Raw genomic sequence first — 13,463 nt, 5'->3', positions numbered from 1 at the left:
ATGCATCAGTTCCAGTGCCAGGGATGTGCTTTTGTTTGTTGGTTGGTTTGTTTTGATCATTTGCAGTTCTTTTCACTGCCGTCCATCTTGATGTGCATCGTGCACTCTGCCACCAAAGTCAAAACAGCTGCATCTCAGAGAGATGGGAAACCTCCAGGGTTAAAAAACAGAACAGCAGAGCCTTGCTGTGGTCTATTGGTAGTAACAGATAATTAAGGCTAAAAAATTCAGCAGAAAGAAGACAGAGTTTTAGGAAATGTTTTTTCTATTATCATGAAGGCAGCTCAGAGTCTAAGGACTGTGGTGGTTTGGTATGTGGTTATATTCTTTCAGTCTTATAGGTAATCAGGCACACTGTTTTTGGGAAGAAAGTGGATATAGTAAAGTGAAATCAAACTTTATGAAGATGTTTGAACTTTTTTTTTTCCTGCAGGCATTTCTTCATCGGATCCGCCAGAATGCTGTGGACAAAGCTGAGAAGTACATAACAGAGGAGAATGTGAAGGTATTTCTTCAATTTTCCTCATTGTTAGGGATTTATCTGTAATGAAAGGCTAGATGCAGGGATATGGATATCAAATATCCTTTTACCTTTTTAATGATTGTTATTAAACTGCTGCCCAGAGGAAAATAAACACACTGACATTTTCTCAGTCTATTTGCCCATTTGTTTAGCTGTCATCTTCCAATGTTTCTTTTGTCCCACCAGCTGATTTCAGGAGAATCTGATAAGTGTAGTGCTGTCAGAAGCTAACTTTTGGCAAGATTTGCAGAATGGGAGATAGAGGTCAGGGAGACCTAATTAGTGTCTTGAGGGGGAAAGTCAGAGAACGCACTGCCCTTGTGTGTTTTGTTTGACAGTAATCAGTGAGCCGGTTTGCATCTGTTGTCTCTTACAAATCTAACATAGATGGGAGTTATGATGAGATGGCAGGAATATCTAGTTGGCCTGTTGTAGGAAGGAATTTGGACACCTGTGAGAGAGCTGAGGAATGGGAGACCTTTGCACGATGAGGTTCCTGAATTAATTTTGCAGTGGAAATACACGAGATACATAAAGTAGCTGTGAGGTACTAGCTCTTCTAGTGCCTGCGGTTGTAGTAGGCCTTGTTGTGGTTTATCTTCATAAAAATAAGCAAGATTTTCATGTAGTAATTTGAATTAAAAGTCTATATGCTATACACATGCACGTGAGACTAAAATGCTCTTTGTACACATGTATAAGTGAAACCCTGTGATCAGTGGGAGAGGATGCAGAGCCTCTGCCATCAGAGGCTTGCTTTTTGGGCTTACATTTGATCCTATAGCTCCTTAGTAGCATAGTATTTGCACTTTACATTGACGACAGCACAGTGCATCAGTAATAGGTATGTTACATGGTCCAGCTCTACTGCAGCTGGTGTGTATTTCCTCAAGTTTGGTTCATCAATTTTTGTGTAGTAGTATTACCAGAAAGTATAAAATCCTAGCAGGGATCCAGCCCCCATTATGGTATTCATTCTTTGGGTTAACAATAATGTACTATTAACTGAGTGGCATCAGTAGGTGGTGCTAGCAAGAAGGTCCCTGACCACTGGAAGCTTCTATTTAGTCTGGAATAAGTTTAGGGATAGCTGAGGGAGAAGTAGACAATGACGTGACAGTAAATGCTGTGTGCAGAGAAACATAGAAAAAATAAGCTTTGCTTGAGAAATAAACCTACACAACCATTTTCTAACTTGACAAACAACTGCAGATGTTGATAAAAGTTGTTAATTCTACAATTATTCATCTATTGTTATGACTGCCATATACTCAGATGCAGTGCCCACAAGACCCATGCAGAAAGTCCTTATTTTCTCTGCTGATTAAATGTATTTGTATTCTAAAGTCCATTGCAACCTCTGGGGAGGTACTACTTCCATTTTTGTGTCATCCTTGAACTGCCTGGAGGTGCCTTTGTGAGGCCACTGTGAGATCTCATTAATTCTTATTATAATACCCAGCTTTTAATAGCACAGCTTCTCTTTGATGAAAAGGGCCTATGCTTATTGATGGTGAGGTAGAAACACAAAGGCATGCTTTTTCTGATCAGTGCTATCCCTTCCCCCTCTCCTCATACAATTTAATTGTATTTCTGGAGGTGGAAAGATTATTGTTCTTTCCCTCTGCAAATCTTTGCTGGTAGAGGCAGGACAGACAAGGCTGTGTTGGGGCTTCCTATAACTCTGCCTGCTATTATTATTTATCTTGAGTCATTAGGGAGCTGTGAGGTGGCTCACAACAGAGAAGGTGGCAGCAGAGAGTGTATAAATAGTTTAGCAGCTTATGTAAAGAAAAAACCTGTATTTTCCTCCCTGCCTTCATGCAGCAGGAACGTCTAGAGTAAAATCCAGAATATTCTGGCAGTCACTTGTCTGTAAGCAAAAGGAGAACATACATTTTAGGATAACATGGGACGTTACTCCTGGTGTTATTTTTGCAGGCTTCTCCTACCACCACCGCTAAGCAGTGGTGCTTACAGCCTTTGGCCATTGCATCCCCTTCCAGAAAGGCTGCTTTGAATCCTATGCCAGGCCTGTACTTTATAATTCCTTCAGTGGCTGACAGCTGCAGCAGTATCAACAAAAAGAAGACAGTACACTTGATGGTGTACAGATGTAGATCCACCCTGTGAGGTTCATAAATGGTAACTGTATCAGATATACGAGCAAATGCAATTAAGGTCTTTCTGCTGCCCTGATTTTCAAGTGACTTCTGTTGCCTGCAAAGTCTGCTGCAAGTGAAGCTCTGCTGACCATCACATGATTTATTAGACTATGCAGATATTCCTTGGATCACATAATACCCTCCCGAAGACTGCTCCTGAAGGATAAAATCATCCCTGACAGATGTTTTCCTCTTCCTTCTTAATCCCCTTTTGGCATAGCTTCTGGCAAAGGCATGCAGGCAAAGGCTAATGTGTCATCATGTCGCTTTCAGCCATACTACAGAATGAACCATCATGAGCTCTTCAAATTTGCAGTGGAAGTTTTCTGGAAGCAATCAGTCCCAGCTCCCTGTCTTTTATTTTCTGATGGGTTCAGAGCCCATCAGTGCAAGTAGAGTGTGTTGGAATCTTCAGTTTATTCAGAGCCAGGAAGAGCAATGAGGCTCAAGTATGCACATGGGTAGTGAGGACTGCCATATCTTGGTGTTCCTTAAGTGAGAGGTGAGAAAGATGCCATGTGCTGTGCTTTGCACGCACAGCCAGCTTAGAGAAGCTAGAGGAAAAATGCTCTTTCCACACTTAAATAAGAGAAGGTATAGGTCTGTATCTGGATACATGCATAGAAGGCTCTTTAATTCCTTACCTTGTCTTCTGCAAAACCAGAGAGAAACTGTTTTTAAAGCAAGAGTCTGGTTTTGTTCCTCCTTTAAGGATTAGATTTAATTTACAGAAGTTTTTAAATTACTGCTGCATCGCTATCCACCAGGCTGAATATCATCTCTGGTACACAAATTCTGCTGAATTAAGTCGAAAAAGTTTAGTGTTATTGTAAAGTGCTTTGGGAAGCATTAGGTCTCCCACCAAATACCAGGAAGCTGAAGGCTCTCTGTCAGGCTGCATTCTTTGGGGTTTGTAGCAGTGACGTGCATGCTCTATGCCAGGCCTGGGAGGCTGCTTCTAATATAAAAGCTGGTTTGTCTGCACTGCAAATCTCTTTGCAACTGGCATAGCTAAAGCAAAGTGATGGACAATGCTGTTTGCAATGTGTGTATCACTGCAGTCTCCAGGCTTTGGTCTGCCCATTCTAGCATTCCTTGCTGTGGCTGTCAATACTGATAGTTGCATCACACTGCATCAGGACCTGGAAGTTTATTTTCCTTAGCACATGTATGTTAAATGCCTAGGAATCATTTGGCTGTGAGATTGTGCAATTTCCTTTTGGTACTCATTAAAATTGAGGGCCTGTATCACGTTACAAATGCCTTTTGCAGACAGTGAGATTGGTGGAAGGGAATGCTAAAATTCTGCTCTTTCGGTTTGGAAGTACTTTACACTGTTCTGTGTTTCTGTCAGTGAAATGCTAGCTCCCACCTGGCAGAGATGTGGTTTATGGGTGCACCTTTGTGAGTGATGATTTCATGTCCCTTTCTTCTAGAAAGTGATTTATAATACGTGGGAAGGAAAGGTAAATTACTTCAATCTTCTGTGAAATCAGTTTGGTCTTTGTGATTTCTTTCATGTGTTCAGTCTTATAGGAGACGTTCTCTAGACTTAAAGGAAGATGTTTACATTCATCCTGCTCAGGTGCCTGGAAAGATAACCTTCATTTACAGCAGGTACTTCAGCAGGCAATAAAGATTTTCATAGGAAAGAGACATGATAGCAATTATCATCTGCTCTAGTTCCTTTCATGTTTAAGTCTAGAGCCGTAGTATTTTGGTGCTAGTACTTTAATGCACCCAAGAGGGTTTTATTAATTGCTGACACTGGACTTCACTTCATGTATTTCAGATCTTATTTTCTAACATTGAAGACATTCTTGGTGTTCACAAGGAGTTCCTGGCTGCCCTGGAATTTTGTTTACAACCAGAACCTCAGTCTCAGCATGAACTGGGAAATGTTTTCTTAAAATTTGTAAGTACAATGACTTAACACTATCTGAAAATGCAGTTTCCTGTCTTAAGCTCCCATGCCCCTTAACTATCCCTAATCTCTAAGGCTTGTAGCAATACTGTGACAATGTGTGTCTTGAATAAAACTTGAAGGTAGGGTGGGAAAAAACTTGTGAATGAGGTTAGAACAATGGAAACCACATCAAACTCAGCTAAACAACAAGATATTTTTAGAAACTCTTCCTTTTCCCATTGAATATTTTTTCCTTTTTTTCTTCACCCAACTAATCACACTGCTGCTGAGAATTTGTTTGCTTTGGTTCTGAATATTTCAGAAAAGCAGCTCAATATCAAATAAATGAATAATGTTATTTGTATTTTAAAATAAAGGAAATCCACAAAGCTAAAAAATTGAAAATAAAAGACACTACTGCATCTACAGGAGTGTCTGTGCATGCATTTGTCCTTCAGTAAATGACATGTAACATGAGATAGCTTATCTTGCATTTGATGAAATACAGTGCAACTTATCGTACACAACCTTTTACTGTGGAGTAAATTGTGTAGCTCAAAAGTACAGAAAATTTGGCTTTTAGACTCAGTGCAAGATAAGAATGCCACAGTTACAAAATGCAAAGTAGCTGTGGTTGTTGAAAACATTTTGATGATTTTTTTGTGTGTCACCCGACTTTGTCTGGTAGTTGTATTATTTGTTCTCCTATACATTTGTAATATGATTAAGTGTGCCAACATGATTCAGGTTGGTAGTGCCAGGTGACCCAGGAAGGTGAGAACCTGTAACAGGGAACAAGGAATTGTGGAACTGGAAATGAAAGAATCATGGAAATCAGAGAACCACTGCTTCTCTCATTATAATTTGTTTCTTATATTGCACACTAATATGAGCATAGAGCGCACTGATTGTATATGCAAGATCAATTATTGCATATACCTAGTCATGAGATGAACTCATCTAAATGCAAAGTTACCTGATTTACATGTGCAATAATTCAAAGCTGCGGATTTTTTTTTGTGTATGCAGCTGCCCTCTTGAGATGCCTGAAGAAATTAGAGTGCATATATATAGTAGGCATTTCTTCAAATTCTTATTAACTGCGTTAAGCCACAGGCCAACTTCCTATCAAAATATATTCTATTACACTTGGCTAATCATAACTCATGCTTTCACAGTTCATCAGGTTTGAGTGGACAGCGATTATACAGCCATTCTTTACTCATAGATCTTTACCAACTATTGATCTTATTTATGTTGAGACAGTTAAAATAGTAGCATGTGTAGAGACAGTAGTATTGAGACAGTAGCCATAATTTGTGTTCTCTGTGAGGACTGACTTTCAGATGCTGAAGGATATACTGATGTACTCAGTTAAAGACTTGAATACTCAGTAGAATCATTGCCTACCAAGTAAATGTCCTGTACTAATATAGTACTTGTTAGCAGAGGTATCAAAATGGGATGTCTGCTGAGCAATGCTGTCTAATTGTCTACTGTGTTTCAATGGCACCAACTAACCAGAAATGTTAACACCTTGTCATTTGGTTGAATTCAAACCTGCTACGTGTAGTCATTGCCAATATTTTATTGTACATGAGCATAGCATTTATAACTCCAGAATTTAGTAATTAAGTGAATGAAAGTTCTCTGATTCTCAGAATTTTATAGAACTATAATGCATGGAGATGAGTGCTGGTGAGAATCAATCTTCTGACAGAGGCTGTTTGACTGAGATCAGTTTACGTTGTAGTCTGTGAAGGGCATTGCAAATATGGTGTACATCAAATGTTTCATAATCCCCTAAGGAGGAAAACCTACAGCTTATTCAGGAAGAAGGCAGACATCTTTCAATTCATAATACATGGAAGAAACTGGTCTCATCCATAATGACTCTAAGGAAGTATTGAAATAGCATTAGAAGCATTTGGCACTCCATGTCTTGAGCAGGGAAGAATCAATCAAGGTTGTGAAAAGAGGAGGGAATGGTGTGTCTTTGTGTACAGATTGAGCATCTTTTAGAAGACTAACCTCACTGCAGGTAGTTGGGAGTGAGGGATGTGGGATTTGGCCTGTCGTGGTACAGGCTTTTGTAGTGAGTTTCCAGCAGGATGTGGCAGCAGCAACTGTGGTTCAGAGCATGTTCCGTCAGCACGCAGTGTTTTGGTCCTCTTTGTGAGATCTGTATATCCTAAATTTCTTCTAATTTGTTCAACCCTTTTAGTTGTAATAAGCCTCTAGGATCATAGTTGATCTGTTAATGCTAGGACATCTTTTTCCCTGGGTGTTCATTGTGGCAGGATTCAGATTTTGGCCGACACTTGAAGTAAACAAGCCAAAGTTGCAAGGGCTCCAAAAGAGTAACCATTTTTCACTGCAACTAGTACACATTGACTTTTGTAAGTATTGTAACAGACGATGAAATGTGCTTGCTCTGTGGTACACCTGTGTAAGATTGTTTTGCTCTGGAAGACAGACACTGTTTGTCCTAGTGTACTCGATCAGATGGTTGTAAGAAGTTAATTCTGATGTACTGGAATTTCCTAAGGAGTTGTGGTTCAGTAACAGTATGTGGACCATAACAGACAGTAAAGAACACACTTCAATTCAAAATCAAGTCTGCTGCTTGAAAAATGGGACATGTAGAACCTATCTTCAACATCAAAGAGACACTAAACTGAGTAATTACACCTCATCAATATAGGCTTTCTTGGTACAGGTCATGAAAACATAAGAGTGTCAGCAGAGCAGGGCATTGACTGACACGTGATTTCTGTTATTTCTGTATTGGTAGAGCATTGGCAACTTAGTAGCTATAAGCTTATTAGAGTGAAATGTATTTTCATCTCATTTTTGGGAACAACAATGCATGAATGCTCAGCTTTTAGTATTTAAGTCATCAGGAATTTTGTTTTGTTCGGAATGAAATCTTATTTTTTATTTAGGTTTCTCTTATTGACAAAATAGTTCTTAGCCTGCTTTCAAAGAAGAAAATGTCATGCCTCATTAAAAATACATCCTGATAGAATGGTTATAGTTTGCCCAGTGTCTTTTGTGAAACTTCTGTCCTAAACTGTGTTCAAATTCACACTAATTTGTGGGTTGTTCTACTAGATCCAAAATAACATACAGAGAGTAAACTACTGGTTTAGGCTCCTTAAATGAACTAAGAACAGCATAGACTTATTTTTGTCACCAAAGTCAGAAGGTCTATCTGTGTACCCAGCGCATTTGCTGAGTAAGAATTTTTATGGGGTCACTTTTCTGACCATAATTGCACTGTAATACAGTGTAACTGCAGGTTCCGAATTCCTGGGCTAACATCTGCAATCATGTAACTGATAATTTCCTCACCAGGAGATGGAGAGTCCAGGACTGAATGTCACCCAGAGAGGAAATTAAGCACTTCAGACACTGAGTAATTTAAAACATAGTTGTCATATTTGTGGGTCTCATGCATGAGGGGTGCTGGAAAGGACTTGATGAAAGCACTCTGGTGTGTGTATAATTATTGTACTGTCTTCAGTTTAGAAAGGGGTTTTGTCATGATCTAAATATATCCTCCCCAAACTTCTGGCACGCAGAGTTGCAGTCAGAAACCTGAGCAATGGCATTTTGTGTGCATTGATGCAGCGGGTGCTGCTGTGTTAATGGTTACTATTTTTAGTCTCAAGGAGGCTTCTTGTGTGCATCTAGGAAGATGAAGGGAGGTGAGAGGAAGAAGTGTAGGAGAAACTTACAAATCTGTCTAGTTACCCTGCAACTGTACAATTTAGGGATTAAAAAAAAAATCTCATGTCTCTTAATTGTCTCTTTTCTATTGTGCTGTTGACACTGCCATGCCTTTCCTGTGTCTGGTGGTCAGGATCTTTTGTTTCTTTCCAGCTTCTCAGTATTAAACTCCATTACTAAAATGAACAGCTGTAGACGAAGGATGTCTTGAACATCTGCATCCCAGCTCTTTGTGCCACATTTGATGGTTGTTTTATTTGCTTTGTACCACTGTTGGTTGTCTGGCTGTGCATCTTTTTATTCTTAATTCTTCCTCTGGAAGTATAAGTAGAGAAAACAACTTCAATAATAAAATAACATTTTAGAAAGAAGCACTTTTCAGACTCTGAGCATGTACATCTAGTGCTCGAGCATCTGACTAGAGCACCAAATTCTTCTAAACTGGTGGTGGCTGTGACGTAGTTCACTGTAAGTAGCTCAGTGTAGTTATGAAGCTACCTTTTTCCTCCTTGCATTTCATTACTATGTTGTTTATTTTGTGTTTATTCACTGAAATGCTTCCATTCAGGAGAGATGCTGTGGGCAGCTCTGTAAGGGGATTTCCAGCTGGTTGTATCTTCCAGTGCTTGTTTTTTTCCCAGCCCCCTTTGTTTCTTCTTCCTGTAGAATTAAATCAGCATAGTTCAGAAATGTCAGTCCCATTTATTTTCCCCTTTCTCCTGGCTTTGCTTTGCTCCTGTCTGCTCGTATGGAATATCGTGGCACATGAAAGTCCCTGAGAAAGCAAAATCCATTCTTTTAGCAAAGGATGTATTATTTCAGCAATTCACTTGAATAGAAAAGTGCTGGGGATGTCTGTGCTCAGAAAACTGATGCTAGTTCACAAAAATAAGATAGGAATTAGCGAAACACTTCTATAAATCATTTGAGTGTGGTGCTATTGTGCATCTCATGTGAAATGCAACTCTAGCACCCTAAAAAAGTGTGCACATTCCTTTGCGTTAAGAATTTAATATCAGACTGGCAATACAGACAGATGAGTTTTCTCCAAGTCAATAAGTTAATGCTTTTTCTTGCAGAAAGACAAGTTCTTTGTGTACGAGGAGTACTGTAGCAACCATGAGAAAGCGCTCAGACTGCTGATGGAATTGAACAAGATCCCAACAGTGAGAGCATTCCTCCTGGTAAGTACCTTCTCTAGCACTCTTCACTTAATGGTCTGACTTTGTACTGTACTCATAATGCTCCTTCAGTATCCAAGGAATGCCAAGCATTTTGCAGACATGATTCATTCCAGCTATGAAGCACTCAAGAAGGATGGATATTAAAATAATTGGTGAATTCAAGTACCAAACTAAGTGCAGCTATGGTATGAGTAATTTCAGTGAATACACAGAAGAATTGTAAAAAAACATTAAGAATCAGGAACAACAGTGGCAAAGACAACAGAAAAATTGAGCAGAGATTGTGAAAGAAGTAATGCAATAATTTATCAGCAGGGCTGTGACTAGTTCCCTACTCAATTCTCTGACCAGTTCACCATCTGCAGACCCACCAGAAACATGTGGCCTGCTTCAGACATCCTTTTCCCCATGAGGTCACTTGTGGGCAAGGAGCATATTCTGGATGAACTATTTTGGTGGCATCATTGCTGCTTGTATCGAAAATGGCCCAACTCCACATCTAACCCATGAAATATTACCACGTGCTGGGAGGGAATGTGGCATACAGACTTCTTAAGAGCTAGGCTGCAAGGAGTAGGTAGTACCTTCTGTCTGGCTTTCTTTTTTTTTAATCCAGGAGAGGGGCATAGGTGTTTTTCCTAACAGCCTCCCCTTAATTCTCCTTGATTTTAGGTGTTATTTTTCTTGCTATGAATGCAAGGCATTTGGGTCAGGGATGCAGTACAGGGACCAGTTCAGCACACTACTAGTTTTCTGTCTTAGTAAATACTGCGAGGTGAAAGAAAGGCTGTCTTTTTGCAATAGACTCATTCTGTTCTGTTTTCTGCTTTTTTCCATTCTGCCAAAGGCATGCTCTTTCCTAATACAGTACAGCATAAGAAAACCTCTTCATAAATGGCTGTCACAAGCAGGGCCAGAGTATTCTTTTAGCCACAAAATATAGACCTTGGAGGGAGGAGCAGGAACACACATGCTGTTAGGTACTCAGAATTTCTTTATCACATCTGAGTTTCAATAAACCCCGCTAAAGCATTAGTTTGAGTCACCACATGAGCGATTCCTGTTCATGATCTACTCTGGGTGTTTCTCTTGAGAGAAACTTAAAGAGAAAGGCGAACAAAGAAAGTGGTTATAAATACCATCCTTCCCAACAACCAGAGTGTTCTCTGCATTTCAGCTGGATTGGCAACAAGCTCCTGTCTGTGTTGCCGGCAGCAGCTGGCAAACTAATTATGAGGCACATTAAAGATGTCACACTGTCTGCTGTGGCTTGCAGCAGCACCTGAATCCAAGAGATTTTTAAAATAACAGTTAAGTATGGGAGGAGAAGCTATGCTGAAATCTTTGCTTTGTTGTGGCTGTTGTAATTTCTTCCAGGCCTTCACTCTTCTCTCCACTGCCTCCTAAAGCCAACGTTATAATGCCACCATGCAGAGAGCTGCATTAAAATACAAAGCTTTGCTTGTGAGGATGGATTTGGCCCGATTGCCCCCTTGCAGCTGCTGAAATACAGAATGTGGGAATGTGTTTGAAAAATCAGTAAGTGTTAAAGGGCATTTTTGAGTCCAGAGCTAGAGGGAGGGCTGAAAGGAGAGATGGGAAGGACTGAATCACCCGAGACTTGGAAAATTGGACAGGGAGCATTGTGAGCTGGTAGCCAATGCCACAGATCTAGAATAGCCCTAGGGAAGAGTTATTTTACAGACAACTGTCTGTAAAAATACCACTTAGAAATAATGAGATTTATGGCGGATGTCTATGAACAGTTCTTGAAGAAGAGAATTATTGAACTACAGCCAAAAATCCAGTATATTTCAGAGTGTATCTGAGCCACAGTGCACATTTCACAGGGGAAAATATCAGTTGCCCCAAAGCAAGCACATCTTGGCTGAAATGAAGTTAAACTTCATCCGCTGTTGACACAGCAGGTGTGCAGCTGGGATGGTTATTGGAACAAAGGTTTCCAGATTCATGGCTGAACATAAGAAAGCAGCTTATCTCAAATAGATTTGGAGTCCAACTGAGTTCACTGCCTACCTCTGGCAGTGGGCAGTGTCAGCATCTTCAGGGAAATATGCAAAACCCTTACAGTTCATCAATGGTAGTTCATCACACAGATTATGGGGTATTGTGAAGAAATAAGGGGATGGGTCATGGGCTGTTTTTTTTTTTTCTCTATACCATACTTAATTCTTACATTCCCCTTCTAGAATGGTCCTGAGAGATGTATTTCCATAATCTATTAAGGAAATAAGCATCTCTTGTTTTGAGGTAGTGTGTGCAAACTTATCTGTGAAATGATTCTTACAGAATGCCCTTCCAAATGTGTTATAATTAATTGTGAGAGTATTGCACAAATTGATCAGCTGCTTCACCTGTCTTTCAACCTAAAATCTGCTTGAACTTCTGTTTTGTTTGGTGCGTTAGTCTGGCATTACTCAGGGGTTTATGTTGCCATCTTTCTTACTATGTTAAAGCAACTCTGAAAGAATAGTCATTGTGTGTGTGGCAAAATGCCCTTCAACTTCTTTGTGAAGCCTCCTGGTTTCCAGACAAAGAGCTAAATACAGCAGATTTTTTTATTTTTGTGAACACCAGGATTACAGAAATCTGTTTACCTTAAGTTCCATTGCTTCTTGCATCAGTGCTCTTCTTCCCACACAGTACCCATGCCTTCATAACCAAAAACTTCTGCAGCATCGTGTCCTGCAACTGCTTCAGGGCTACATTTGTGCTGTTTAGCCAGCCAGTGCACCCCTGCTGTTTGTCCAGCTGGGCTTACACATAATGTTTTGCCAGAGAATTGGTGGATGTGATGCTGATGACTCACTTATTTCAGAGCTGCATTTGATTTCCTTCAGACATGGAGACTGTACTAGAGTTGATTATGTGATTCTTAATTTATATGCTTTATTTTATCCTTTGAGTATTCTGGAAGATATGCAAACTGTGTGTGGTGAATGGAGACAAATAGCTGTTTTGATTGTGGGGGGTAGGTTCGATTCTTTAAGGTAATGGCACATCCTAGATTTGCTGATTGTCATTGTATTGTTCTGACCTTTTTTTGAGTCACAAGCTGTATAGCATCTCAGTGAGAAGAGACCTTTCTTTGCAGCCACTGTTATCCACAGCAATTTTTCTTTTGTTGACTCATGAAGAACTTTGCAGCTTAACTGTATTTCAGTGGAGAATGAAGTCCCATTTCTTTTATCTTAGGAGTGGTGAAGTTCCTTGTGACCATAATATGTATTATAGAAACAGAAAGTCATGTCAAAGAGCATGTGAAAGTGTTGTCTGAGTTAACATTAACTTCCTTTTTTGATTATAGAGTTGCATGCTTTTGGGAGGCAGAAAGACTACAGACATTCCACTGGAAGGTTATCTACTGACTCCAATTCAGAGAATTTGCAAATATCCACTTCTGCTTAAGGTAAACCAAGAAAGAATTTTTTGGCTTGTTGTTTTACTTGGAGTGATTTAGCAACTTTTTAACCCTGGATTTGCTCTCACTGCTGCCATCCTGGTTTGTGCTTTTAAAGGTTCAATCCCTTCTGCAAAAAATGGCTTTTTTTAACCAGTACAGTCAAAAAGCTGGCTGATGACACTGTTATATCTTGTAATGGTGTGAGTAGGCCAGGCAGGGTAAGGTATTCATCAGTTAATGTCTTTTGACTTCAGGTTTCTTCTGATATTTATTAAAACCTGAGTGCTATTTTAGCCACTTCCTGAAAAGCTGTGTTCAAATGGAATCGTATCACTATTCTAAGGAGCTCCATGGCTCTTGGGGACCAGAAACAGGATATGTCTTTCATCACTAGGTCTATAGTTTGAGTGTATTCAGGTCAGTAATTATCAAAATTCTTCATCATCTGACAGCTGTTTGGTGGCTTGTTTGAAAACCATTTGGTTGTCTCAGACAGGTTCCCAGTGGACAGGTTAATTGCAGAAATGAC

The 13,463-nt window shown here is 39.8% G+C and overlaps 1 protein-coding gene across 2 annotated transcripts in view; it reads left to right on the top strand.

The window, feature by feature from the left end:
- Positions 1-13,463, top strand: part of PREX1 (phosphatidylinositol-3,4,5-trisphosphate dependent Rac exchange factor 1) — a 143,207-nt gene that overhangs the window by 63,725 nt on the left and 66,019 nt on the right. For both annotated transcript variants that reach the window (XM_065754540.1, XM_065754539.1), the window contains exons 2-5: positions 434-505; positions 4,481-4,603; positions 9,406-9,510; positions 12,839-12,940. In XM_065754540.1, coding sequence (XP_065610612.1) covers positions 434-505; positions 4,481-4,603; positions 9,406-9,510; positions 12,839-12,940 — 402 coding nt within the window. The remainder of the gene's footprint in view (positions 1-433; positions 506-4,480; positions 4,604-9,405; positions 9,511-12,838; positions 12,941-13,463) is intronic.

This window comes from Cyrtonyx montezumae, unplaced genomic scaffold (genome assembly GCF_038088225.1).
Source record: "Cyrtonyx montezumae isolate F1298 unplaced genomic scaffold, pur_monq_1.0 scaffold_9, whole genome shotgun sequence".
Taxonomy (NCBI): Eukaryota; Metazoa; Chordata; class Aves; order Galliformes; family Odontophoridae; genus Cyrtonyx; species Cyrtonyx montezumae.
The sequence above is the reverse complement of the archived record's forward strand: the minus strand, read 5'-3'. Positions and strand labels throughout refer to the sequence as shown.